Source organism: Setaria viridis, chromosome 3 (genome assembly GCF_005286985.2).
Source record: "Setaria viridis chromosome 3, Setaria_viridis_v4.0, whole genome shotgun sequence".
Classification (NCBI taxonomy): Eukaryota; Viridiplantae; Streptophyta; class Magnoliopsida; order Poales; family Poaceae; genus Setaria; species Setaria viridis.
In genome coordinates, this window is record NC_048265.2 from 21,129,056 (window position 1) to 21,154,905 (window position 25,850).

The following is a 25,850-nucleotide window of genomic DNA, read 5'->3' on the forward strand; positions in this document are numbered from 1 at the left end:
CCTCACTGCTCCGCTCCCTCTCCTCTCTGCGCAGCTGTCCCTCCAAGGGCACACGCGGCAGCCATGCCGTCGACGGGAGAGGCATGGCGCTGGCGCCACGTGCTCCCCGCGCGGGCCCGCCTCGGTGTCCACGACGACGGGTGAAAGGGAAAGAGAGAGCAGTGCAGCGGAGGGCTCGAGGGGAATGGGAAGATTTGACAGCTCTACCGACCGTTGGCGACCGGAGGCCGGGCCTGCCGGCAAGCTTTTTCCGTTCGGTGCCGCGGACCCCGCGGGCGGCTTGACGCTGGGGCGTCGGTGGTGAGTGCCGTCCGATTTGTGCTGGGAGCCTGGGACTCGTATCATCATCGTATCGCGCGTGTATGGTTATGATGGAACACGTGGACAATGTTGGTCAATCTGTATCCGTGAGGCAGATGATGCTCATCAGATCGTCAGGACCGCAAGGATGTCCATATGTGGAATTCGACACTGTTAGATCTACTCCCTCCGCAACAAGTGCTGTTGAGTTGTATTGTATGTTGTCATATTTCATTTTTTATTATAATACTCTTTCCTACAATTATTTTTCCCTCTAAATTTAGAATGGTTTGACTTGTGACAAACTCAACTGAGGGGAACAGTCCTTCCTCTACGGCTCCACCCCAACCCAGTTCTACATGAACCCGTTCACAGGCCACGTTGCCGACCACGGGAATCATTCAACGCCACCGGCACCATCCAACCCGACACATAGGAACCTCAAATTATCTGTGCTACCATAGCAGTTACACGGGCACGATCTCGTGTCTGTGCTTTATTCGGCACGCACTTATTTTACACGGATCTTCGCTTATGAATCATGATCACAACTCAACAGACGAAATCCGTCTCAGATCATCACGGCATGGTCCAGATGATGGTTCCAGCCTCGGAGAACGACCCTGGGACTGGACCCCGGGGGAGCCTCGAACGAGATGTCAATGGCCGTCTTCTCCCCCGGCGTCAGCGAAAAGTAGTTGTCTGAGTAGTGGACAGGGAGGATCCTTGTGTCGTTGTATTTCTCCTTAGCTGTGGACGATCCAGAACTGTGCACCGAGAAATGGAGGAAGAATGCGACGCCCGAATCGGTCCCGTTCACCTCAAGTGTTCTTAGGTTGTCACTTGATCTTGGGATACTGAGGCCGCTGCGTATTTTCCTCCACGAGCCGCCGCTCTCATTTCTCTGCTGAGTAGTTTCTTTGCTAGCGTTGTGGGAACCACTTGCATCACCTAGATCAATTGTTGATACTGAGGATGTGTTTTCTGCTACTGACTTATTCGACTTGTTTTCCACGGTCATTCTTACTTTGTGCCTGGAGCCGGAGACTGAAACCTCAGTATAAATTTTTAGTGGAATGTTTTTCTGCTGGTACTGCTCTAATAATTTGTAGTCTTTCCCATGAAGATGTAACCAGTAGAAGTTTCTGGAGAGTATTCCATTGTCTGACAGCCTGAAAAGTTTGAGTAGCAGAAAATACACAGGCTTGGCATCCTTCATCTTCGGGTATTTCATCTCCATGATCTGCTTCACTTTCTTTGGTGGTACAACTATTTTCTCGGAAACTTTGTAATAGGGGGATGCACCATCCAGATCCCATACTGAAACTTCGACAGCCACATCTGCGAGTTCATCAGCTGTAGTGTTTACCACCTACAGAGTCACTTTCATGGATTAATTTCTAGGAAGTTCAACTTGTAGAAAACCTTGTAAGTAGTAGAATACCTCTATAAAGTAGCTGGCCAAATTCAGTTGGACATGAATAGGTTCAGCAGCACAACGGCAACCATAAAACCCAGCAGTTTGGTCTTGGAGATGATCATAGAACTGCCCTCTTAGTCCAGTCCATGGATTCTGTGTCTTCCAAATCAGAAGACCTGTAAACTTTGTCCACATGAAGGAAGTCCATCCTTCCAGAAGCGCTCTGTACTGAACGTAGTTAACTAGTTGTGCCTGGAAGTTGTAGGCGCCATTAGAGACAAAACTACAATGCTACAGATGCTGAAGCATAAAGCTCATAGAGAAGAAAGGTTATGGTAATAAACTACCTTTTCACAGAAATCATCCAGGTCTTTTGGGTGTCCATAAAGTTCAATCTGATCATGGACCTTCCCTGGTTTTGAGTAGGGAATGAACTTGTGGTAGTCCCATATTGGATTTGGTACTTCTTCTATGTACCCGTCAATTCTTTTCTTGAAAATTGGAATACTCCATCCCTCTGGAGGCATTGTGGCCCTAATTGTCGCAGCAACTGGAACCCCCACAGACCCAACTTCAGGGTTGAACCCATATTTGTAGAAACTGTCCTTGAAAAAGCTCTCTGGATATTGAATCTCATATGGACCATCAGTGAAATCGCCTTTCCCATTGGCAAAACCATCCCACATTGATCCTTGGACATACACACGCGTACCATCAAGGTATTTACTGGGGTCAGTTGATTCTTCCGATAAACATTTTTCTTGACTGCTTGATGCCTGGCTACTTACAAACATAGGATGTAACTTCAAATCATTCTTCAGTGCTCTGTTGATGTCAACTGGTGGGACTTGCTCATTACCACCAACCCATAAAGCTAGACTAGCATGATTCCTGAGTAATTTGATAGTATCTCTAGCACATAGAAGAAAGAGATGATGGTCCAAAGGGCCATTAGGGTTTGATACAGGAATTCCTCGGCCATCGACATCTCCAGTTATCCAAAATTCCTGCCAAACCTGTACACGTGGTTCCATCCTGTAAGCAATATTGCAGACATGGTAGCGAACTATAGTGAATCAAGAATTCAACTGGAGGATGTGGACCCAGCACTAAACTCATCAGGTTTAGCTAATCCTTACAGGGAAAGAAAATCCCTGGAACCAGCTGATTACCGACATTTTACAGAATCCTAAGGAAGTAACAATTGGTTGACATTTATTTAAAATTTTCCTTTCTTTTTTGCATTTTTCATCATTACCGGATATTCATAATTTGAATAAGAAAACATGATAACCAATTGACAGAGTGATAAACTCAAGCTTACCATCAGACCATAGACATCGCAAAAATGATAAAAATCAGGCCTCTCTGCTAATCCGCCACCCCAACAGCGAAGCATATTGAAGTTCATGTCGGCGTGGAACTTGATGTCAGTCATATATCGCTTCTTTGTTAATCGAAGAAGGCCATCTGACAATATCCAGTTCCCTCCTCGGATAAAAATAGGTTCACCATTTACCTTGAAGATCCTGGAGGTGATCTACATTTGCATCAGCAGGTTTTCAAAAGGCCAAATGTTCAATAGACATCTCTTGGCCGTTCATTAAAAAGTAGTTACCTCCCACCAGTAGAATTATCAATTGTACTCTCGATCTTACGGAATCCAAAATAATGGCTCCAGGAATCAGACTCTCCAAATCCTTTGACATCTACACTAATCTCGACATAGTATAGGGATTGCTTTCCCATGCCATTTGGCCACCACAGGTTTGGCTTATAGAAGAATAACTACAAATGTTCATATTCATACATAGCAATGTCAACCAGCTTGAATATTTGAGCCTCTGAAAAGGATCTGAATAACTAAAACGTTTATGTAGTAAAGTGAACAACTTGTATATTTGAGGCTTTTTTAAAAGGGCCTCCTAATAGGAAGTACAATCACTGAAAGAATAATTAAAGGCAAAATTATTCTTACACCTAGGTTCTTTTGTCTTCTTATGGATGACTAGATGAGAATTGTGCAACCATGATTTGAGTATCATTGGATATTTTAGGATTAATAGGTAGGACATGACGAGGGGAGTTCCTTAGTTAACAGTGAACACAGGTACAAACAATATGGGAAATCCGGTGGCGTAGTGCTGAAAATGTGCATTGCTGATGGGCAACAGGCATAAATGATATAGCTGCATTTGTAGTTTCTGGTGTTTTTACTGTGGATCAAGCGGTGGCAACAAGCACATGGGCAATTATAAATCATTTTGGGCTTTGGGCAATAGAGAAAATACAAATTCATCAACTGGTTGAGTATATGAAAAAAAGTAAGAAAAATAGCTAAGTAGTGCCTCAGTACATGAGTAGTTTGAAAAATAAGAAAACTAACTTACAGGAGGAATGGTGTACTCTAGATCTGACTGAGGAGGGATTGCTATGACATAACTCTGAAGGTGTTCCACCAAGCAAATGTTCCCTTCAAGTTCAGTTGAAACCTGTATTTTCAAGGTACAATCTGCAATCCAGGAACTTTTGTTCTCTAGCTGAAGTGTACAATGTAGGTATGACCTCTTAAAATCATCATGAAAAGTTGAAACCAGATGGGGGTCCGTTATATTCACAGGCTGCAGTGAAAACAAAACCAATTTAAATCCTTGTATCGATTTAAAGGATCTTCCCAGAGAAAAAAATAAAGAAAAAAGGAGTAATTAAAAGATTAAAGTTGAGCAGATTCTTCTTTTGCATATCCTCTTCATATATCCATGGTGATATTGATACCCTAATGACAAAAGATGGATAAAATATGATTAAAAGGGAGCAAGGATTCTTGTCTCACCCCAGTTATCGAAATTGATACCTCATCCCAGATACCCGTGTTTCGATCCCTAGGATGCAAAAAAGAAAGATAGAGAGAAATGCAGGAACCTGTTAATGTTGCAAATAGTGGAACCAGATCAAAAACAGTAAAGGAAAAACTTGCTGCTGCAAAATCAGTAAAAAAAAACTATTGACTGGTTAGCATAGGTGCAAAGCTAGCATCAATTTTTCTTTATTATTTGTCAAAAGTGAACCGAAACCATAGAAAGAAACCCAATATTAGCATGAGCCTTCAGTAGTATATGGTTTCTGATCTTCATTGAAGCCAGTTGGAATAATTTTAAAAACTCAAACCATGCATGGTACATCATAGGTGAGACAGATAAACTATATGCATGCAGCGTTACCATACAGAAATAGACAACTACCTTATTGGGCACATCCAATCCCATCCTTCAACATATTGTGTAGCAACATCTTTCCCAATCTGAAATGAACACATTGAAATGTGTAACCATGCATTAGTAGTCCCTTTAACCAACAATATTCCTTTTAAAAAAAGAGTAGTTGTGATAAAAGGAAATTTTGCTGTGAAGCATGATAGTCACTTGTGCAAGAGGATCATAATGAAAATTCACTTCTATAAGGGAGGAGGGCTTCCCAACAGCTAATCCAACAACTGCCTAGTTATTGCAGCCTGTACAGCTAAATAAGCAAACCACAAAGCATGTCCCAAACTCATCAGCAGTAGCGGATCCAAAATCAAAATAACGAGGGTGCTGAGCCTCTTGTAATTGGGCTAACTTATGATTTTACCAGCTAAATATGTACTACCTCGCAGTGGATCTGCCACTGCTCATCAGAATACCCAACAACGGAACATGGCGGCTGAAAATAGATATGTGCAAGCTATTGTGGTGCTTTTCAGCACTTTTGATGAAGCTAGTGGTTGCACCTATGCTTTCAGCACTTTTCATGAAGCTAGCATCTCAGATAACAAATATTTTAATTCAAGCAAGGTGAATTAGTTATGTGCAAGCCATTGTGTGCTGCACCTATGCTTTCAGCACTTTGACAAACTTAGTTATGCGTATAATTACATAGCTCTTGAACTGTAACACCATGTGGAAAAAGACATAGGCAAATAAGCAATGCAAATCTTATTCAAGCTTCGCTAAGAAAAGGAGCAAAAGGCAATCCAAATCTAGCACGTTACAATAGCATGGGATATTCCATATTCCAGAATATTTCAAATCATGAGCAAAAGATTTAGCTACATAATTAACCTGAAGGACGTGAGACTAACCTGATGGTCACCACCCTGGCCTCCCTGAGGAGGAATTCTGCCAGGGTGATCAGGAGGATGAACAAGGACAGCAAGCATATTGTTACCATCAGGATGGAGAACATCAGTAATATCAATCGTGTGCCTTCGGAACATTCCTTTTGGAAGTACCTCCTTGTGCCCATTTAGGTACATTTCTGCTGAGTAGTTTATTCCCCGGAAGTTTAAAGTAACGTGTTGATTTCCTGACTAAAGATAAAGGTAACAAGAAGATATTGATATGTCAAGTGGTTTAGCAACAAGATTCATTAAGCTGATAACTAGGCAGTGTACAAAAGTACATGTGCTGAAGTGTACAAAATTACGTATCGTAAAAGGCAAGTATCAGTATTTAGGATTCATTAAGCTGATAATTTGAACAAGGGAAAAGGCAAACAACTATGCTACCACGGCTGCGGTATCACTTGCCAAAAAGGGCTTCTGTACAAGCAGAAGTGAGTGAAAAGTTTATCAAATGAACAGGCAGCCTTGGGTTTGGTTTGCATTAAAGTAAGCTACGAACATATTTTATCAAGTAATGCCAGGTTACTAGAGTGCTTTACTCTACATACATGCATAATGCAATAGCCTTCCCTACTCCGAGGAATGTTACTTTGCCAAAATGGGAAATGGACTATAAGGCAATGCAACAAGTGAAGTCTAAATGTCTAATGATAAGCACAGTTTAACTCAGTTCAGCAGGAGACAGCTTAAACTGCTCGCCGAGGGAGCAGCCACCTAGCCACAGTCAGCACTACAGTACAACTATGCTGAACCAAGAACTGCCTACAGTGAAAGTGTGGAACAATTCCTTTTCCAACTTGGGGCAGACAGTCGGATTCATGCTACATTCGTCGTTACAGGACAACATGATCAGTAAATGTTCGGAGAACTGGTGCATTTCTGCATACCGGGACACACTGGAAGGTGGTGAAGAACCAGAACGTGTAGTACTCCCTCCCAGCGTCGGCGATGTCGACGATGGCCTGGTTGTTCAGCCCGTAGAAGGGGTCCGGGATCAGCTGGTTCTTCAGCAGCGTCCCCAGCACACTGGCATCACGAATCATCCAACAATACGTTATTACTAGTAGCCTAATTAATATACAAGTAAGGACCACCGCGCACGCTCAGTATTCTAAGGGTAAAGCTCGCATAAACTACTCCGTGGAAGCACGGATCCCCGAGAAATCAGAGCCGGCAGCTACGGCAGGACTCTCTCGCGTGGGGAGAAACGTCAGAGAGAGGGAAGAGGACGAGGACGCACGTGCCGGGGACGGCGGCCCGGATCCATGGCGCGGCGGGGTGCGGGTCGGCGGCCGGCGGCTGGGTGGTGGTGAGCTGGACGCCGGTGAGCGCGACCTCGGTGGAGCGCGCGGCGAGCCAGCCCGCGTCGAGCACGCGCTTCCCCACGGCCGCCGCGGCCATCCCCGCGGTCTCGCGTGCGCGCACGGCGTGGTTGCGAGGATCCCCCACCGATTCCGGCGGGGGTGCGGAGTGAGGTTAAGTTGAGGGAGCGAGCTCTGAAGCGAGGAGGACCGCCCCGCCGATTGCGTGCCGCCCCCTCGCCGATCCTGGGGGCGCTGAGGACTGAGGTTGCGGAGAACGGGGGACAGGTGGGGCCTCGGCGTCACGGGGGAGGAGGGTGCGTGGCGCAGCCGCGCGGCCCCGCGGTGGTGGCGACGCCGTTACGGGATCGGCGGAGTGCGTGACCGTGTTCGAACTGAAAGGGATAGGATAAACAGATCGACCCTGCCAATTCACTCCAAGAGCGTGCCCGCCAGATACCCGGGCTATCTACTCCAACAAAAAAGTCCATTCAGGGCTGCAAAATTTGTTTTTTAAGGGGGTGTTTGGGAACACCGTGCTAAACTTTAGCACCTATCACATCGGATGTTTGATACTAATTAGGAGTATTAAATATAGTCTAATTACAAAACTAATTGCACAGATGGAGTCTAATTCGCGAGACGAATCTATTAAGCCTAATTAGTCCATGATTTGACAATGTGGTGCTACAGTAACCATTTGCTAATGATGAATTAATTAGCCTTAATAGATTCGTCTCGCGAATTAGACTCCATCTGTGCAATTAGTTTTATAATTAGCTCATGTTTAGTCCTTCTAATTAGCATCCGAATATCCGATGTGACCCTGCTAAAGTTTAGCACTTCGTATCCAAACACCCCCTAAAGCAGAAAAGTTGCTACTATATTAAAAAAAACTCAAACGGCACAAACAATTAATAATTACAACGCCTCACAATGGGGTGGAAAGCGCTTATACTCAAGAATAAAAACTCATCGAAGTGTACCGGTTGTTGTCCTAACTACGCCGCAGGAGAGCCGCAAGGTGTTTTGCCCCTACTGCGATCCACATGGAGGCTTCGTTCTTGATGGTCTGTGTGATTTGCTATGATGTAGATTCATTGCGATCGAAAATACTTGCATTGTGTTCCTTCCAGATAACCCAGCATACAAGGATGATAAGGGATCTGAGTCCGCATTGGTGAGCGCGGAGTATGCTAGGTTTGTTCATTGGCGGATAGAAACCTGCATCTACCAGCTTGCGGGCCGGAGGCCGTCATTGGACACCCACATCGCTATCTCGTTTCAGATTCGCCTGGTGAAGCGGCACTCCATGAATAGGTAGACTCCTGTTCATGTCTGCATATGGGCAACGTCCTGAGTTCGCCCAGCCTCATGCCTATAGTGTGTATGATGTCCAAATCCGATTTTGGATGGCCAACCAAGCAAAGAATTTGCATTTTAGAGGAGCCCAAGTTTTTTAAATGAGAGTCTTCAGGTTTGTCTTCTCGGCTTCGATGAATTGCGCACGGTACGTTGAATCTGAATCTGCTGTGTATTCTCCATTTTTTGTGAATTTCCAAGAGATGGCATCTTGCACATTTTCCCTTATATCGAGCTCTCGTACCATCCTCCACAGTTGGATGAATTCGATGAAGTGCCGGGCTGAAAAATCTAGATGACGCAGGTTTATATCACGGACCCATCTACTGCTCCTTAATGCCTCCTTCAATGATCTTTTTTTCTTCCTTGAGATCTTAAAAATATTTGGTGCTATATCACACGGCCTTCATCCTTGCAGCCAGGCACTCTGCTAGAACAAAGTTCCCGCACTATCGCCCACCGTGATTGAGGATGCTGCCGCGAATAGAGCATGTATGTGGTGTTGCATGGTAGGTCGAGATCATCCCAGTGCTTGCAGTCTTCCACCCAATCCTTCCAGAGCCAACGCAGTCGCATTGCCCGCGCGAATCTACCAAAGTGAAGGATACCCAAGCCCCCCAAGTTGGTCGGACGAGTTGATCTAGTCCAGTTCACTTTGCACTTCGTGCCTGTCAGGGCCTCGAATCCCGCCCAAAGGAATGTCCTCCTCTTACTATCTATTTCCTTTAGAACGCTCTTCGGCACTCGCAAAGCCATGAGGAAGTAGACAGCTTGTGATGTGAGGACCGACTTGATGAGCGTCAATCGTCCTGCATAGCTGATATTCTTCTCGTTCCATGTAGTCATTTTCGCCACCGCCTTATCCACCAGAGGCTGAAAATCAATGCATCGAAGCCATGGTGATAGTGGTGAGAGGTAGACCCAAGTATTTGATTGGGAAGTGAGATCTTTTTTATGGGAGGTTTTGAAGAATGTCATCCATGTTCAATCTTGCGCATCGAATTGGTACTACCGTTGATTTGTGGAAATTGGTGTTGAGGCATGTGGCATCACCAAAACGTGAAAGAATTTCGACCAGATTGGAGATGTTTGCTTGCATGGGATTGACAAAGATGGTCGTGTCGTCCGCATACATCGATACCTGGAGATCGTTTACACATCCTTGTAATTTGGAAAGGAGCCCTCGATCGGTTGCTAGTTTCAAAATCTTCTACAGTGGATCAATGGTAATAACAAACAGCAGGGGGACCGTGGGTCCCCTTGTCTAAGTCCCTTCCCATGTCGGATAGGCTTGTTTGGCACCCCATTGAGTAGAACTCGTGATGATGAAGTAAGCTGGAGTGCGGCCACCCAATTACACCAGCGAACGGGGAAACCTAGTCGTTGCATGAGCGATAAAAGGTATTCCCACCTGATGGAGTTGAAGGCCTTGGCAATGTCGAGTTTGATTAGCAAGGTAGGACATTTACTTCGCTGGAGATGCCTAGCTGTGGAGCGGACAGACATAAAATTGTCATGAATGCTGCGCTTTTTGATGAAAGCGCTCTAGTTTCTAGAGATGATCGTGTCCATGTGAGGTGCAGGTCGCATTGCCAAAGCTTTTGTGATAATTTTGACGAATGAGTGAATCAGACTAATTGGGCGGAAGTCACTGATTGTGTCGGCCTCTTCTTTCTTAGGTAGCAAAATGATGTTCGCTAAGTTTAGAAGGCTCAAGTTGGCAGCCCGGAGAAGGTAAAAAGCATTTGTTGCGTTCATTACGTCGTGCTTGATAATCTCCCAGCACTCTTTGAAAAATATGCCAGTGAATTCGCTGGTCCTGGGGCTTTTTCAGCCAGCAGAAGGTGAATGGCTCTTTTAATTTCCTCTTCTGTGAATTGGACGTCTAGGCCATCGAGGTTGTGACGCTGCAAGTTTAGCGCGTCCCAATTGATGTCATTTCGGCGCAACGGTGGTCGGCGGAGGGCAGCCTTGAAATGTTCCGACTGATGTTTTTTTCATGGGAGACAACCCATCCGAAATCCTTTTGTAGTCTCTGAATGTGATTTCGCCTTTTGCGTGCATTTACTTTGTGATGAAAGAACCGCGTGTTCACGTCTCCTACCTTTTGATTTGTTATGCGCAAGGCTTGTTTCCTTCTCACTCTTTCAATCGCAGCTAGGCACAACACCCTCTTTTTGAGTTGGGCTCTTAGTTGTTGCTCGCCTTGGGTGAGCGGTCGATGCTCTTGGGCAATATCCAGACTTAGGATGACCTCGAGTGCCATATATAGTTGTTGTCTTGCATCGGATATAAGGCCACTGCTTCATGCTCGCAACTCTCGTGAGGTGTGGAGTTTATGATACAGTATGTGGAAAGGCTTGTGATGTTCTATTGGCGCGTTCCATGCGTTCGTGACAACTTCTTTGAATCTCGGCATATTCGTCCAAAAGTTTTCAAATTTGAACGACCGCAACTTCCTTGACCCTGTGGGATTTGATAATAGCAGCAGGCAGTGGTCGGAGTGTAATGTTGATAGTGCCTGCAGTGTGTGTGACCTGAAGGCTATGTCCCAATTAGGGTTGCAAAAAAATTTGTCTAGCTTGACCATTGTTGGTTGTAGTTGTTCGTTGCTCCATGTGAATTTTCGATTTTGTAGAGGAATTTCCTTGAGGTCGCACCTATCAAGCGTGTCCCTGAAGTCTCTCATGAGCCGGTGATTGAGGTTGTTGATGTTTTTGTCCGAGCCTTTATAGATAAGATTGAGCGCTGCCAAATTTGTGTATGTGAAAAAAAGATGTAACAGACAGAAACCACGAGCTTGGTGCTATGCATGTGTTTCAATTGAGAAGCTGTGGTTCCTTTCTAAATTGGGGAACATTTTCATCGCAACGACGTGTAGTGAATTGATGCTGTAATTTAAATGGAACAATGGGATACATTTAGTAGAGAAATTGGTTGCAACCGGGAAATCTATCAAGCAATCTTCAGTCATACACATGCCTGATTTCTTGTGCTTTCCCCAACCTGCATTTGATGTTTTTAAGAGGAAGATTGTTGAAGTTCTAGACAGGGGCCTCAACACGCGTAGCGTCTTTCCTAAAGTTAAAAGGAGGAGAGGTTGTAGCGCACTAGCTAAAAAAGAAAACACTACATCTAAATCAACCGGTTCAGTTTTTATTTTGTTCTGCCGTTATATATATATATATATATATATATATATAACTCAATTTTAGTGTACCCTAAGTCCATGTGAATAGTAAGGCCAATCTTATTGCACTGTTTTATAGCACACTGTTTCATGACACAGTTACTCAGATTGAGAACTTGATACCTATACCTGTTAGATTTCATGGGGATAAAATTCTCCTCTCATCTGATGAAACTCTTCCCTCCTCCCTCCTCATAATTATTTTGCCAAATCAGCAAAATTGTACTATAAAATTTAATATCATGAAACTTCTATAAAATTTTTTATCGATACTAACCTAGCTAGCCGTCTTAAGAAAATTCATGTTTGGCATGTTCTCCAAGAAGTACTTTTGCTACAACCGATGTATCATGCAACAAGTGGTGTTCTTTTGCTGACGACGGCACATGGTTTACATCGGCAGCTTTGCATATTTTTTTCTCCTTCGGCAAATATGGCCAGGATTAGTTTTTTTTTTTCGAGACCAAAGGATAGAGAGCGTCACTACTTGATAAACATGTTTTATCCCGGTTGGTCACAATTCATAATCTTTTCACGTCTAAATTTTTGTCTTTGTATATTTTGCAACAGCCACCTGCTATTAGCGTAACGAATTGTGCATTTGTTAGTACGCAGCTGCAGCATGATCTGCTGAAAAGAAATTAAAAAAGGGTGTGCATTTGTGTACCCACCACAGAAATAATTAAGTACTTCCTCCGTTCCAAATTACTATCCGTTTTAGCTTTTCTAGATACATAGTATTTGACATGCAGCTAGATACATATTATATTTAGATGCATAGTAAAAATTATGCATCCAGAAAAAGTTAAAATAAATAGTAATTTGGAACCGGAGGGGTTACTTATGAACATTTATGGCATTGCGTGCCTTCGATCAGTCCCTTGCTTTAGTTCTTTTCCCTCTTGAGTCTTGACGCAGTTGCTTAAGTTTAAGCTACAAGCACGGTACAGTAGGTACAAAGACCTGACGTGATTTCGTGAACATAAACTTAACCAGTACTTTAGGCCGTTGTCGGTGCAACGAAGCGAGAAGGGGTCAATCTCGAAACAAAGGAAGCTGCAGTTTCATTTAAACCCCACCCCTAAAATCTATGTAGGTTTGTTGTAAGCCAAACATTTTAAAAAAAAATTAACCATTAATATATAAAATCACATGTAGATTGAGAATACAAGATCAATATTACTCCTTGCATTCACCGAGTAAAATGACTAGTATAATTAATATTACACTTGGTCATCTGGTACTCCCTCCGTCTCAAATTACTATTCATTTAGATTTTTCTAGATACATAACTTTAACTATGTATGTAGACATATTATATATCTAGGTGCATATCAAAAACTACGTACCTAGAAAAGTCAAAACGAACAGTAATTTGGGATGGATGGAGTAGTGATGAGTGATGACTTATAAAAAGGTTTCGCTCAGTGCATCCGGCTTTGTCATGCCATTTGGTCATCTAGCAGTGAATAGTGATGACTAGTAAAAATTTTCAGATGAGAAGTGTATAGAAACCGTTTCAATGGATTTATGTAAAATAGATAGGTGAGTGTTAATTAGATGGTTAGCCACTTTTTATGGCAGTGAAATTAAAATCAATCCTTTTTAATCTTAAATGAAGTATTGTGGAAACGTTGTTTTACTAGACGAAGTAAAAAAATAGTCTTTTCAGTAAGGGACTTTGTACATTCTTTTAGATCAAAGACCATTTAGCCCTGCTTGATATTGAAAACAAATAAGTTTCGCTGGGTTGCCGGCTTTAACAAAACACAGGGTACTGTTTTCATGGTCAAGCTTACAACTGGCATACGCTAAATACAAGACACACTCTAGTTGACACCCTCTAACCCCTTTATTTGGATACTAGTGGACTGAAGTAAAATAAGAGGGATTTGAGAGAAAATTAGTTCATTTTAAACTCAATCTCCTTCATTCACATTCAACACTCTTCTATCCAAACAAATTCTAAGTTTAAAAAGCTTTCCAAAAGAGTTAGAAAAAGAGTTAGAAGAGACCATCTCCGCATAAATGAAATTACACGTATAGCTCCACACCAAGTGAGGATACTACAACATTGTTAAAAACAAAATCATTTCTAATGAACCAAAGGCTCTAGGTTGTGCAGCCAAAAAGGAATATAAGAAAACTTCTACTCCCTCCGTTTCAGATTATCAGCTCTCTATGAACCTAAAAAAGCTAAAACGATCTACAATTTAAAATGGAGGGAGAAGTTTCCTTGTCAGCCCTCTCTAACACCCTCTCTTGGAAATCATTCACACTGTCTATGTATTTGTTGCCACCCAAATGTATCTCTAAACACACACCATGTGAACTGAGCCAGCAGACATCTAAATAAACATGATATGATCAGTAGATTCTTTTTGCCCACATATTTTGCATTCTATGTTTCCAGGCCAGTTCTTCTTTACCAGTTGCTCAGCCGATTATATCTCAGTTATCTTGTCATTACATACCTGCCACAAGACTCATTCTCAGTGGAAGTTTGGTTTTCCTATCCATCATCCATCTATTAACAACAACTGAAAAAGTAGTTCTCTGTACAGGAAAATTGTAGTGAAGTCTTCTGATTCTAGGGCCCATGTAGTTTCTTGGTTTTGTGTCAGAGTTATTCCTCCCATCATTTCTGGAAGCTCCTCCTCCTCCCACTCAATTAGCTCACTCTCTCGTCTCTCCAAAGGTCCTTCTGAAAATGAGATCACGCACAACACTTTGCATCACTTGATAAATTGACCAATATAATCCTTAGTGATTACGGATTGCAAAAATTTTAAAAAATGATCTTGAGAGGACATTCACCAACCCGTTTATCTAGTCAGAACCTTGCCTTTCTACCATCCCCTAACACATATTTCAAGCCCCTAAGACAACAATTTTTTATTTCTAGGAGCCATCTCTAAAGTTGGGATCACCCTCTAGAGCAGCTAAAGAAACATTCAAGGTGTGTTTGGTTTGAGCGTCGAAGAGGGTTGGAATGGGTTGAACCCAGATGGACCCATGTTTGGTTTAAAATTTGTGTGGATTGGGATGGACAAGAAGGGAATATACCTCCTCGATGCGGGTTGGTTTCATTCCTCCAAATCGAGCGGATCGAACAAACCCACTTCGTCCTTGTCCACTCGACTTTCCTCCGTCAGGGGCGTGCGAGCACATGCGCGAAGAGAGGATGAGCACCGCAGAGGAGATCGTCGTGGGGCTGCCCAGGGGAGCTCTGCGGTCGGCTGAGCAAGCTTAGACTCCGCTTAAGGATGGACCTATCCTTCTCAACCAAATACGAAATGGGTCAAACCCAACCCACAAAATAGGAACGGAGCTAACCCATTCCACTTAGTCCCTGAAACCAAACACATGCTTATTGACTAGATATTTGTTTCTCCATAGGTTCCAGCAGAAGCTTCCATCACCTCTCTCTATTTTGTTTTTGGCAAGCAAGCATTCATTCATCATTCTAGTATTTGTGAAACTAAGCCCATGAGTTTTCTTTGATAATGTCGGTGCTTGCCAACAAGCCGATCTGTGAAGGACATTATATGTTCTATTGTCCTTTAAGGTTGCTAATCAAGCAATAACATAATTATATGTAGATTCACATAACACACGTACTTCTTCATTTCACTCCACGATATGGCCTGCTAACGTTACGGGTTGTTACGCACGGGCTGAACGGTTTTTGGACCCCAAAACAATACTGCACACTCCAAATACCATCCAAACTATTTGCTCGTAAAACCCAAATCGAGCCAAGCCATCTAATAGACCAGCTAAAAGGAGCGAAACCTACCCATTACATCCAATAAAACCAACCCAACAATCATGGCTACTTCTTCCGATTAAAATATTTTAAAAAAACTAAACAAAGCCTTGGATATCATACTGGACGAGTAACTCGATGAGTTTAAGGCTAGATGCTGGTAAGAGTAAGATCCGCACATCTTGCCTTTGCCTCAGACGATGAGTTGATGACAGTTCTGTCGAGTCGAGGTAGATTAAGATCTGCACTGATCTGTAAACTACCGCTCCATAATCCCCTTGTGCATGGAAGCAAATGGCAGCATAACCATTCTCTAATCAACTAATCATGGATCAGATCATCAGGCTCCAGCCCGTCCTGAATAAACAACCCAAAGCCACACGCCAAACTGCCAAAGAGCTGGTCGGCTCGCCCAGCCACTCCAGAGACAGCGGCCTTCCACGACAGCCGCGGCGGACTCCCCTCCTCCGCTCCTCCGCTCCCACCAACCGCTCCACCCACTGGACTCCTCGCTGGAGTAACCCACACTCCACTCCCCGTCCCCGACCGACACACACCCGCCCGCCCGCCCGCCCGCGCGCCGGCGCCTCAAATCCCCCCTCCTCGCTCCCCCGCGCGGGCCGATCGCGACGCCCCACCCCACCGCGACACCGATCCCCCGCCCTCCCTCCCCCTCCGCGCTGTCTGTCGGCGCCCGCCGCACCCACCGGCCCAACCACCCCAAATCTCGCGCCTTCCCCCCCGAAATCCCCACAGCCGATACGACACCGCGCCGCGCACGCGCTCCCCAGATCCACTCCACTCCGCGCCCAGGCCGAGATGCTCGTCCAGGACCGCGAGTCGCCGCACGCGGCTGCCGGCGGCGGCAAGCCATCCTCCCCGCGCGGGGCGCCGGGGGCGGACCGGCGGCACCCGCGGCCGTTCGCCAAGAACCTCGACTTCGCCACCTGGGCGTCCGAGCACTCCTCCAAGCTGCTCCTCCTCCTCTTCGCGCTCGCCTCCGCCGCCGCCGTCTTCCTCCTCCGCGGCGCGGCGCCCGACGCCGCGGCGCTGCTCTGCCTCGACCGCTCCCGCTCTTCCTCCAGCGCCCCCGCCAAGCTGCCCTACCCGGACGTCGCCTGGTCCAAGGTCCCCCCGCTCGCGATCGCGGCCGGGGCGCCCTTCGCGTCGTTCCGCGCCGAGCGATGGATCGTGGTCGCCGTCTCGACTCCGCCCACCGCGGCGCTGGCCGCGCTCGCGCGCGTCAAGGGGTGGCAGCTCCTCGCCGTCGGCGACTCCCACACGCCGACCGGGTGGGAGCTCAAGGGCGCCATCTTCCTCTCACTCGAGCTGCAGGCGCAGCTCGGGTACCGCTCCGTCGACTTCCTGCCCTACGGCTCCCACGTACGCAAGACGGCGGGCTACCTCTTCGCCATCCAGCACGGGGCCAAGGTGATCTTCGACGCCGACGACCGCGCCGAGGTGCCGGGCAACGATCTGGGGAAGCATTTCGATGTGGATTTGGGATCTGGAGTCACCAACCACCCCGTGCTGCTCCAGTACAGCCACGCGGATCCCAATCGCACGGTGGTGAACCCCTACGTGCACTTTGGCCAGCGATCGGTCTGGCCGCGGGGGCTGCCACTCGATAAGGTTGGAGAGGTGGCACATGAGGTGTTCTACACCGAAGTGTTCAGTGGCCGGCAGTTCATTCAGCAGGGGCTGTCAGATGGGTTGCCGGATGTGGATGCTGTGTTCTACTTCACTCGGAAGCCACCAACTTCGGCATTTGATCTGAGGTTCGACTCAGAGGCCCCAAAGGTCGCGCTACCACAGGGCATGATGGCACCAGTGAACTCGTTCAATACATTGTTCCAGTCGCCAGCTTTCTGGGGACTCATGATGCCGGTGTCTGTGAGCTCAATGGCAGCAGATGTGATCCGTGGGTACTGGGCGCAACGGATCTTGTGGGAGATTGGTGGATATGTGGCTTTCTATCCACCAACTATTTACAGGAAGGATCATATTCAAGCGTACCCATTCGCAGAGGAGAAGGATCTGCACGTGAATGTTGGTCGGCTGATCAAGTTCCTGAATGAGTGGAGGTCGAACAAGAGGATGCTGTTTGAGAAGATTCTTGATTTGAGCTATGCCATGGCTGAGGAAGGGTTCTGGACAGAGCAGGATGTTAGATTAACAGCTGCTTGGCTTCAGGACCTGCTTGCTGTGGGCTATCGGCAGCCTCGGCTCATGTCATTGGAGATTGACAGGCAGCGGGCAACCATTGGAGAGGGTGACATGAAGGAGTTTGTGCCCAAGAAGCTGCCATCTGTGCATCTTGGGGTCGATGAGATTGGTACAGTTAACTATGAGATTGGAAATCTTATTAAGTGGAGAAAGAACTTTGGAAATGTTGTGATGATCATGCATGTTAGTGGGCCTGTGGATCGCACGGCACTTGAATGGAGGCTGCTTTATGGAAGGATTTTCAAGACGGTCATCATTCTTGCTGAGCAGAGCAATGCAGAGCTTGCTGTTGAACGCTCTACACTGTCACACGCTTATAAGTGAGTGTTTACTACGCCCAATAACTCTTTTCTTACTTCTTTATAACTCTTCTTCAAACATGATTTACACTTGATAGAAAATTCAACTGCGTAGATGTTAATAGAATATGCCAGAGCAATGCTGTTTAATTCCTTAATCAATTTGTCAGAAATAGGTTCCTATTAATCACTTAGGGTGGCACATTTTGTGAACCTTAACAAACGATTCTTGAAGCTTTGGCCTATATGGTTGCATCTCATAAACATGTGTATCCACATTCATAAGATCGAACCTGGACATACTTGATGACAGTGTCAGCCCCATTGCTAATAGTGTAGAATTTGTACTCGTGTATCTTCTCTTGATGACAAGCTCAGGCTATCTGCAAATAGAGTTATAAACTTGCTAAACTGATTTGATCTCTGATCCATTTGAACCAATAAACATAGTACTATTATTTCATTGTATTAGCATAGCAATATTTTTTTTTGGGCACATTGAAGCTTTCTGCACTGTTTATGGTCATTGTCTCTGTGATCTTATGTGTGACATTGTGATGTTTAGGCAATGAGAATCCATTTCTTTTTTCCATTTGAGTTATAGATGCCCACAATTCATTGAAAAATGCCTCCATTTCCTTGATCATCCATATGTGTCTTACATCAAGACTTTGCATTTGATTTGTGTGGTGACCTGATTAGACTAATTGTGGCATGGGTGTACCTTTCTACTGTAAGAGCTGAATATAAAGCTCAGGTTAACTTAGTGTTTGTACTTCCTAGTATGGAACCTAACAACAAAATGGTGGAGTTATTAGAAGGTAGCAATCAATTAGATCAATTTTCAATGAGGCTGGATAAACCAAGAGTTCAACCATGAATTCTCATGAAATGGCATCAATTTGTATAGTTGTCCTACCCTGACCATGGGAATTTAACAGATAGACACCACCACATGCCACACTGGAATCCAAAACATGCTTGAAGCCATGGACAGCTTCTGAACCCTTGGATTCAGCATACATGACTTCTTTTTTCTGTAACTTAAATTGCACTGGGTCCTGAAAATTAACCTGTGTTCGAATGTACATCAGCTCTTTTTTTCCCTAAAAAATACATTGTTAACTACTTTTAGTAAAAATTTCTGGGTTTAATGTGTGGGAGATAATCTATGCCAGACTAATTGTTTATAACATTGAAGTTGACTAGTGTAAATTGTGCCATCCATGAGTCCTTTTTTAGTGCTATTCGGGCAATTTTTGACTTATATGTGCTTTAGGGGTGAATCTAATGTATGTTGTTTTTCCTTAAATCGAGTGTAAATCATTTTATGTTCTTTAGAATTCTGTTCACTGGATAGTACAATACTGCCATTTTTGCTAATCGTACTTGAACTCTTATGTTTCATCAGGTATTTGCCCAAGGTCTTCGAAAGATATAGTGGTGCTGATGGATTTCTCTTCCTTCAAGACCACATGATTCTAAACTACTGGAACCTGCTGCAAGCCGACAAGGACAAACTTTGGATCACAAATAAGGTTTGTATACTGTACCTTTGCAGTTCTCGCCACCTATCTCTTATTGATGGCTCATAATACTATAGGATTCACGTTATACTTTATGATTGCAGATTGCACATTCTTGGGTTACTGTCCCACTGGAGAGCAATAAGGAGGAATGGTTTGTAAAACAGGGTGCACTGGTGAAGCAAGTCATTGGCAATTCCCCAGTTCATTTCCAGACGAACTATAAGGAAAACATGGGCGAAGAGAAGATCGCATTTTGTGGCAGTGAACTCTTCTATGTGCCCCGGCGGTTTGTTGAGGACTTTGGTGATCTTGTGGGTCTTGTTGGCAGTTTGGATTTGCATCACAAGATTGCAGTCCCAATGTTCTTCTTGGCGATGGACTCGCCTCAAAATTTTGACTCTGATGCTCTGGCTGGAACAGTGTTCAAGACCCAGTTGCCAGCCAATGCAACATTCTCAACTATTTATACAGCTCAAGCACCTGCTGTTTTCCCTGTGAAAGTTATGAATGAGATTGATTTCATAAAGGTGATTCGGCTGATGTCCAAAGGAGACCCTCTTCTGATGGAGTTGGTATAAGGATACAATCTGTAGTTGAAGTGCACGTTTATCCTTGAGGCCACGAGGACAGAGTATACAAAGCATAGTTTTGTGTTTTCTGGGGGTTTCTCCATTACTGTTGTAATTTCATTTATTCTGTTCATTCTGTAGCTGTTCATTTCTCTGCTGTTGTATATTGGTGTATCATTAGTGACAAGGTTACTGAGGATCAGCTCGGTCCAGCTGTCCTGCTGAAAGAAAGGACAGCCCCAGCTACGAGTTCACGCAGAAGAGCTTCAACCTGGCCAGCTGCTATTTTGCAAGATTTTTGGGGTTGCCAATAGTAAAGATCCACACTCGAGCAATTTGCTGTACCATTCAAATTTGACAAATGAAACTGATACAAACTCTTAAAGAGGGGCATCTCGTGTTCATTACAGATAGTATGATATAATGGAAGTTGGCTATTGTTGCAAGTTGGAAGAGAAGATTTTGTGAGTAATTTTTTTTGTCAAAAGATAAAAGATACGGAATTACTAACCAACACTCGAGTGTTTTTCTTTTCCCTGTTCACTCGATTGTTTCTTCAAGCAGATGTTTGATGTGGGCTGTATTTGTTCGTTCTCAATTTTGATTTCTGTAATACGGCCCACTCCATGTTGGCTCCTCAACGAATTTTTTTTATTTTTATATTTTTTTTCGATTTTGCAGAAATATATAGTTGAATAAAAAATTTGTAAAAATAGGCTTATACCGCCGGCTGAAACGGTGGTATGGTCCTTACCGTCGGTTGAAACGCCGGTTGAAATAGCGGTAAGGGCCTGACTCCCCCTACGCCGGTCCCTGCCGCCGTTTCAGCAGGCGGGAGAGCCTTAGCGCTGCCGCCGAAGTAGTGCGCACGCGGATCGAGGAACCTCCGCCGGTTGAAACGGCGGTAAGGACCCTTACCGCCGGATGAACCGACGGGGGTTCTCCCTATAAAACCGACGCCGCAACAGCCCAAACAAAGAGGGGAAGGGGAACCGGAGAGGGAAAGAAAAAGAGGAAAGAAGAGGGAAAGAAAGAGAGGAAAGAAGAGAAAGAAGGAGGAAAAAAAGAAAAAAGAGAGGAAAGAAGGGGAAGAAACTATCGTCATCATATATATTTTTCAATCTCGTAGTAAGATTTAGAAATATCTTGTGGTTTTAGATGTACAAAAATCTAGATTAGTTAGTACTGTAGATTCAGTATTTAGTTCATAGTAAATCTAGCGCAGTATAGTTTGATGCAATTTTAATATTTATATTATACAACCGTAGGATGTCAAGGCGTGGAAAAGCTAGGAAACCAAGGTAATTTCAGTGCACGTTATCACGTTAACTGTTAGTCGTATGGTTTAATGTTAGTTGCTTTCGGTTCTTACAACGAAAATGGTAAAGGTGGAGTGGTGTTCCGTTGACCGAAAATGCCTTCGACCTTTTGCCTCTATCTAGTGGTGTTCCAGTACCCATGTGCTTTTGCGGCGATCCTTGCAAGGTAGCCAAGTCCGATGCAGAGGACACGTACAGGCAGAGGTATTGGATGTGTTCAAACTTTCAGTTTGAGCCTACGCTTCGTGAGCACCGCGTTAACAAGATGGTGAGGAATTGATGTTATGTAATAATTATTTTGTGTCATATGACATCTTGCATGATTTTTTTATTTTGTAAAAAATGCATTTGTTGCAGACCTCTCCACCGCTTTGTGATTTTGAGCAGTGGATTGGCATTGAGATCAAGCCTGAAGATAAGGAGGAGATGCAGTACTTGTTGCGGTGGGCGGCAGAGAACAAGGAGAGGATGGAGAAGAGACTTAGAGAGGAGGCTGCAAAGAAGGAGCATAAGGAAGAGGAGGAAAGAAGGCGTGTTGCTGCAGAGAGGGAGCAGAGGGAGAGGAATCTTGAGCATGCACGCCGAGCGAAAGTAGCGATCGAGGAGAATACCAATACCCTAAGGAAGGGAAAGTTGCCTTGTTGTACTCAGTAGTCTCTATTATTGGCTAGTTTCATGGTTTATTCATGGAGAATATTGTGTACTGTTGGACTTTTGATTGTGTTGTCCTTAGGTTATGTACTCCGTTATTTTCTGCATATTTGTCCTTCCTTTTGATCGATTATTTCAATTATAAAGTTTTAATAATTATTTCGATTATTTCAATTATGTAGAATATGCCAGGTAGGCGGGATGTCCATCGCGGCTACAGCGGGCCCTGCAAGTGGAAGGCCGAGTAGCATGGAGACGTCCTCCAGTGTGAGGGTCATCTCACCAACCGGGAGGTGGAAGGTGTGCGTCTCCAGCTGCTACTGGTCCAGCAGAGCTCCTAGAAGCGACATGTCAAACTGGAACCGTGTGGACCTCTCACCGCGTCGCGCAGTGCTGTCAACCATGTCACCCTCCACTAACCTAGCTACAGGGAGAAGGCCCGCCGCACGTAACCTGTATCATGCAAAAAAATTAATTAGTTTAAACAAATTAATTATTGAACTTAACACACAAGTTCTACTAAGTACGATATACCTGCGGATCCAACGTGCGTCGATCGGCATGGTCGAGAGCGGCTTATGTGCTCGAAACGTGCCGAGAGTCGAACCTCGTATGGTTGACATGTACGACCTGTGTTGTCCGTCTAAGGTAGGGTCAAGCAACTCAAGGGCTGGTACCCCTGTAGAACTGGGTGCGCCATACCTGTAACACAAGTAATAAAAAAATAAAGACTCGAAGACGTAAGAGAAATAAAATACACAGCACATGAGTTATTACAAATAAAAGTGTCCATGATAAATATTACATTACATTATAGTTCGACCACAACAACAAATAAACATTACATTAGGGTCACAACTTAAGTTACAATAACACAACTTAAGATAAATATTACATTGCATTACAAGTTATTAGATGCAGCTTTGGTGCTCGCACTTTCATACGTCGTTGCTGGGCAGTTCTTGTAGGTGTGACCAGCTTCGTGGCACTTGGAGCAGAGTCGGGCATCAGGACCTGCTTCAGATTGATCCATGTCATTACGGATACGTCTGTTCCCGCGTCGCCCGACCCCTTGGAACATTTCTGGATCAGGGTCAGGAATGTAGCGGGCGGCATTCCCAAGATTGTTGACAAAGTCTCCTAGTAAACGATATCCATAAATCTCGTTCCTCCAAGTTTGCCATATGGTTTCTTTTAGGAAATAGTGTGGCACGAAACGACGGGGTTGAAGCTTCCCGCCTCAATGCATGCAGCAATGACATGGGTGCAAGACCTGTGAAGCAACCTTAGCTTGTGGCAAGAGAAAACACAACCTTCATTGATGATGATGCACTCATGTGTGTGTCTCTCGCGCCTTCCACCCATTTGAACTTTGTCCCTGCAAACAACTTCGAACCGGCGTTCCACGGCTGCCACTTCTTTCGCACAATGCAAATGAGCTTTCTTAATCGCACCCTCCATGTACTCTATCATCTTGTACCCATAGATTATGTGATTGTCGCGCATTGAGTTATCAGCCAACTGGTACCTTTCCTTGAAATACTTCATGGTGCGGAATAGGTAAAATTCCACAATACCAACAAGGGGCAGACCCTGAACACCATGCAGGATCCAGTTGTAAACCTCAGCTAGGTTTGTCGTTATTATACCCCACCGTGCACCTCCATCATCAAAGAGTAATGACCACTTTTTCTTCGGTTCATTCTCAATCCACTGTGAGAAGCTCTTGATGGATCTTCCCCGTCTGCGCCTGACATTTGGACTGTCGAGCCCGACGTCCTCCAGAGACACAGGGTGGTCGGCCTCAATATTGACTGACATCTTCGCTAGTTCCTCGCATTGCTTCTTTGTGAAGTCCTCAAGTTTCTTCCATAGCAAGTTGAACTTCTTCTCCTGATTCTGGCTGCACAGACGCTTGAACAATTTCATAAGGGTCTTGTTCTTGAATTGCCTATGAAAGTTCGCACCCATATGCCTCATGCACCACCTACTCTTCAATTCCGGCCATATTGATGCCCTGAAATGCTCCTAACTTTCATTCTGTAGATCTTCGATTGCTTGCACAATGCCTTTGTGCCGATCATGAACGAGACAAACCCCCTCGACGTCCATCACAATCATGTTCTTCACCCTCTCGAGGAACCAATACCAACTATCTCCAGACTCCTTCTCCACGAATACGATCCCAAGCGGTAACACATGATTGTTGCCATCGATCCCAACAACTGTTAATATTTTTCCCTTGTACCTTCCAGTCAGAAATGTGCCATCAATGCAAATGACTGGTCGACATAGCCGGAAAGCCTGAATGCAAGGACCCAACGCGAGGAATGACCGCTGTAGGACCTGTTTCCCTGGAAACTGAACACATGGATAGGTTTTCAAGTCGTAGAAGCTTCCAGGATTTCTCTGGCAAATGGTGTGCAACAGAACAGGGAGGTTGTCATAGGATGCTTCGAACGTACCCCACTTCATCTCCAGCGCCTTCTGCTTCGCCCGGTAAGCTTTGCTGTAGCTAATCTTGTACTTGAACTTATCCTCTATGGCACAAACAATGGACTTGGACTCGAAGCTAGGATTCTGCACTATCTGAGGATACATGTATTGAGCAAGAAAATCAGCAGTGAGGTTGCGGTGTGTTCCTTCCAATTGAGCCAGCAAGCATTCGTGCTCAACCACTCTAGTCACCTCCCAGTAATCCTTCCATTTCCCCTTGTATGCATGCACCCTGAATGGGCAATCATTTCGCACACAGCGGACATCATATACTTTCGGGCTACTCTTTTCCACCCTGAACTGACGCTGCAAAGACAAAGTGGATCATCTCTTAATAGCCACCTTCACTTCATCCCACTTTGGTACAAAGCCCCGACGCATACCTCATTCTCCCCGCAATCCCAAGGAATATTTTCCCAAATATTGACCTGTAGGGTGGAATGGTCATAATTTGACCAATTTCGCGGTACAGGAAAAGCATCTTTCTCATCGGACGAGTCATCATCCACGGCACCATTGGTCTCCTCTCCTTCCATCTCTAGCTGCTCTACTAACTCAAGAATTTCTTCCCCCTCATCAGCCTCCCCATTTGGTCCGAGGGAGGCAACATCATTCTTTGTATCTTCCCCTTCTTGTTCATTGTAATCAAGTTCTTCGTTTCCACCCTCAGTACTCTGCACATCTTCTTCCGCTTCAACTTCATCACCTTCTACTTCTTCTTCAATATGACTGCTAGATCCACCCTTCATGAACAGTTGAACATACCATATGATTGGTGAACCTTTTCTCGTGCAACCATTTATGTAAGTCTGGTAACTCGAAGTTCCTTCAAGTGGAAGCAACTACCAAAAATTTATGTCAGGTCGTCTTTTGACTATAACCCTCACAGACACATCCACTTGATCTCTATCAACACCAAGGTCCATACAAAGCCACCTGCAAATGTCCCCCCAAGTTCTCTCTTGCTCTTGGAACACACTTGGTGAAACAGGGAAATTCACTCAAATCTACCCCTTCTGGACCATATCTAACCTCCCCCGACCCATAGAACACTTGAAAATATAAACTATCCGACATGGCTGCCAACATACATGAAATGGGCAGTCCAAATTAATCTCAGCAATATACATCAGTTAACTACAATAACGACTTCAATTCAATAAACAAACAACTATGCAACACTAAACCAAACTTACTAACTAAATTTATCATAGCCTTGTACCAGAACTAATATACACGACAAATAAATCTCAGATC

The 25,850-nt window shown here is 44.7% G+C and overlaps 2 protein-coding genes across 3 annotated transcripts; one reads left to right on the plus strand and one right to left on the minus strand.

The window, feature by feature from the left end:
- Positions 1-733: 733 nt before the first annotated feature.
- LOC117850534 (mannosylglycoprotein endo-beta-mannosidase) lies at positions 734-7,556 on the minus strand. Of its 2 annotated transcripts, none has more exons than XM_034732379.2 (11): positions 7,123-7,556; positions 6,770-6,908; positions 5,841-6,068; positions 4,963-5,021; positions 4,554-4,602; positions 4,111-4,341; positions 3,339-3,508; positions 3,045-3,249; positions 2,068-2,736; positions 1,745-1,972; positions 734-1,672 (listed from the first exon to the last, which is right to left on the minus strand). In XM_034732379.2, the coding sequence occupies exons 1-11, from the start codon at positions 7,281-7,283 to the stop codon at positions 872-874; spliced, it is 2,940 nt and encodes a 979-aa protein (XP_034588270.1). In that variant the 5' UTR covers positions 7,284-7,556; the 3' UTR covers positions 734-871. The 2 variants fall into 2 exon arrangements, with proteins under 2 accessions (XP_034588270.1, XP_034588271.1); XM_034732380.2 differs by having other exon boundaries at positions 5,841-6,064; positions 7,123-7,282.
- Positions 7,557-16,321: 8,765 nt separating this feature from the next.
- On the plus strand, positions 16,322-20,573 carry LOC117849453 (probable glycosyltransferase STELLO2). The gene is made up of 3 exons (XM_034731014.2): positions 16,322-18,050; positions 19,441-19,567; positions 19,660-20,573. Exons 1-3 carry the CDS (start codon positions 16,324-16,326, stop codon positions 20,134-20,136), a joined length of 2,331 nt encoding a protein of 776 aa, XP_034586905.1. The 5' UTR covers positions 16,322-16,323; the 3' UTR covers positions 20,137-20,573.
- The last annotated feature ends 5,277 nt before the right edge of the window (positions 20,574-25,850 follow it).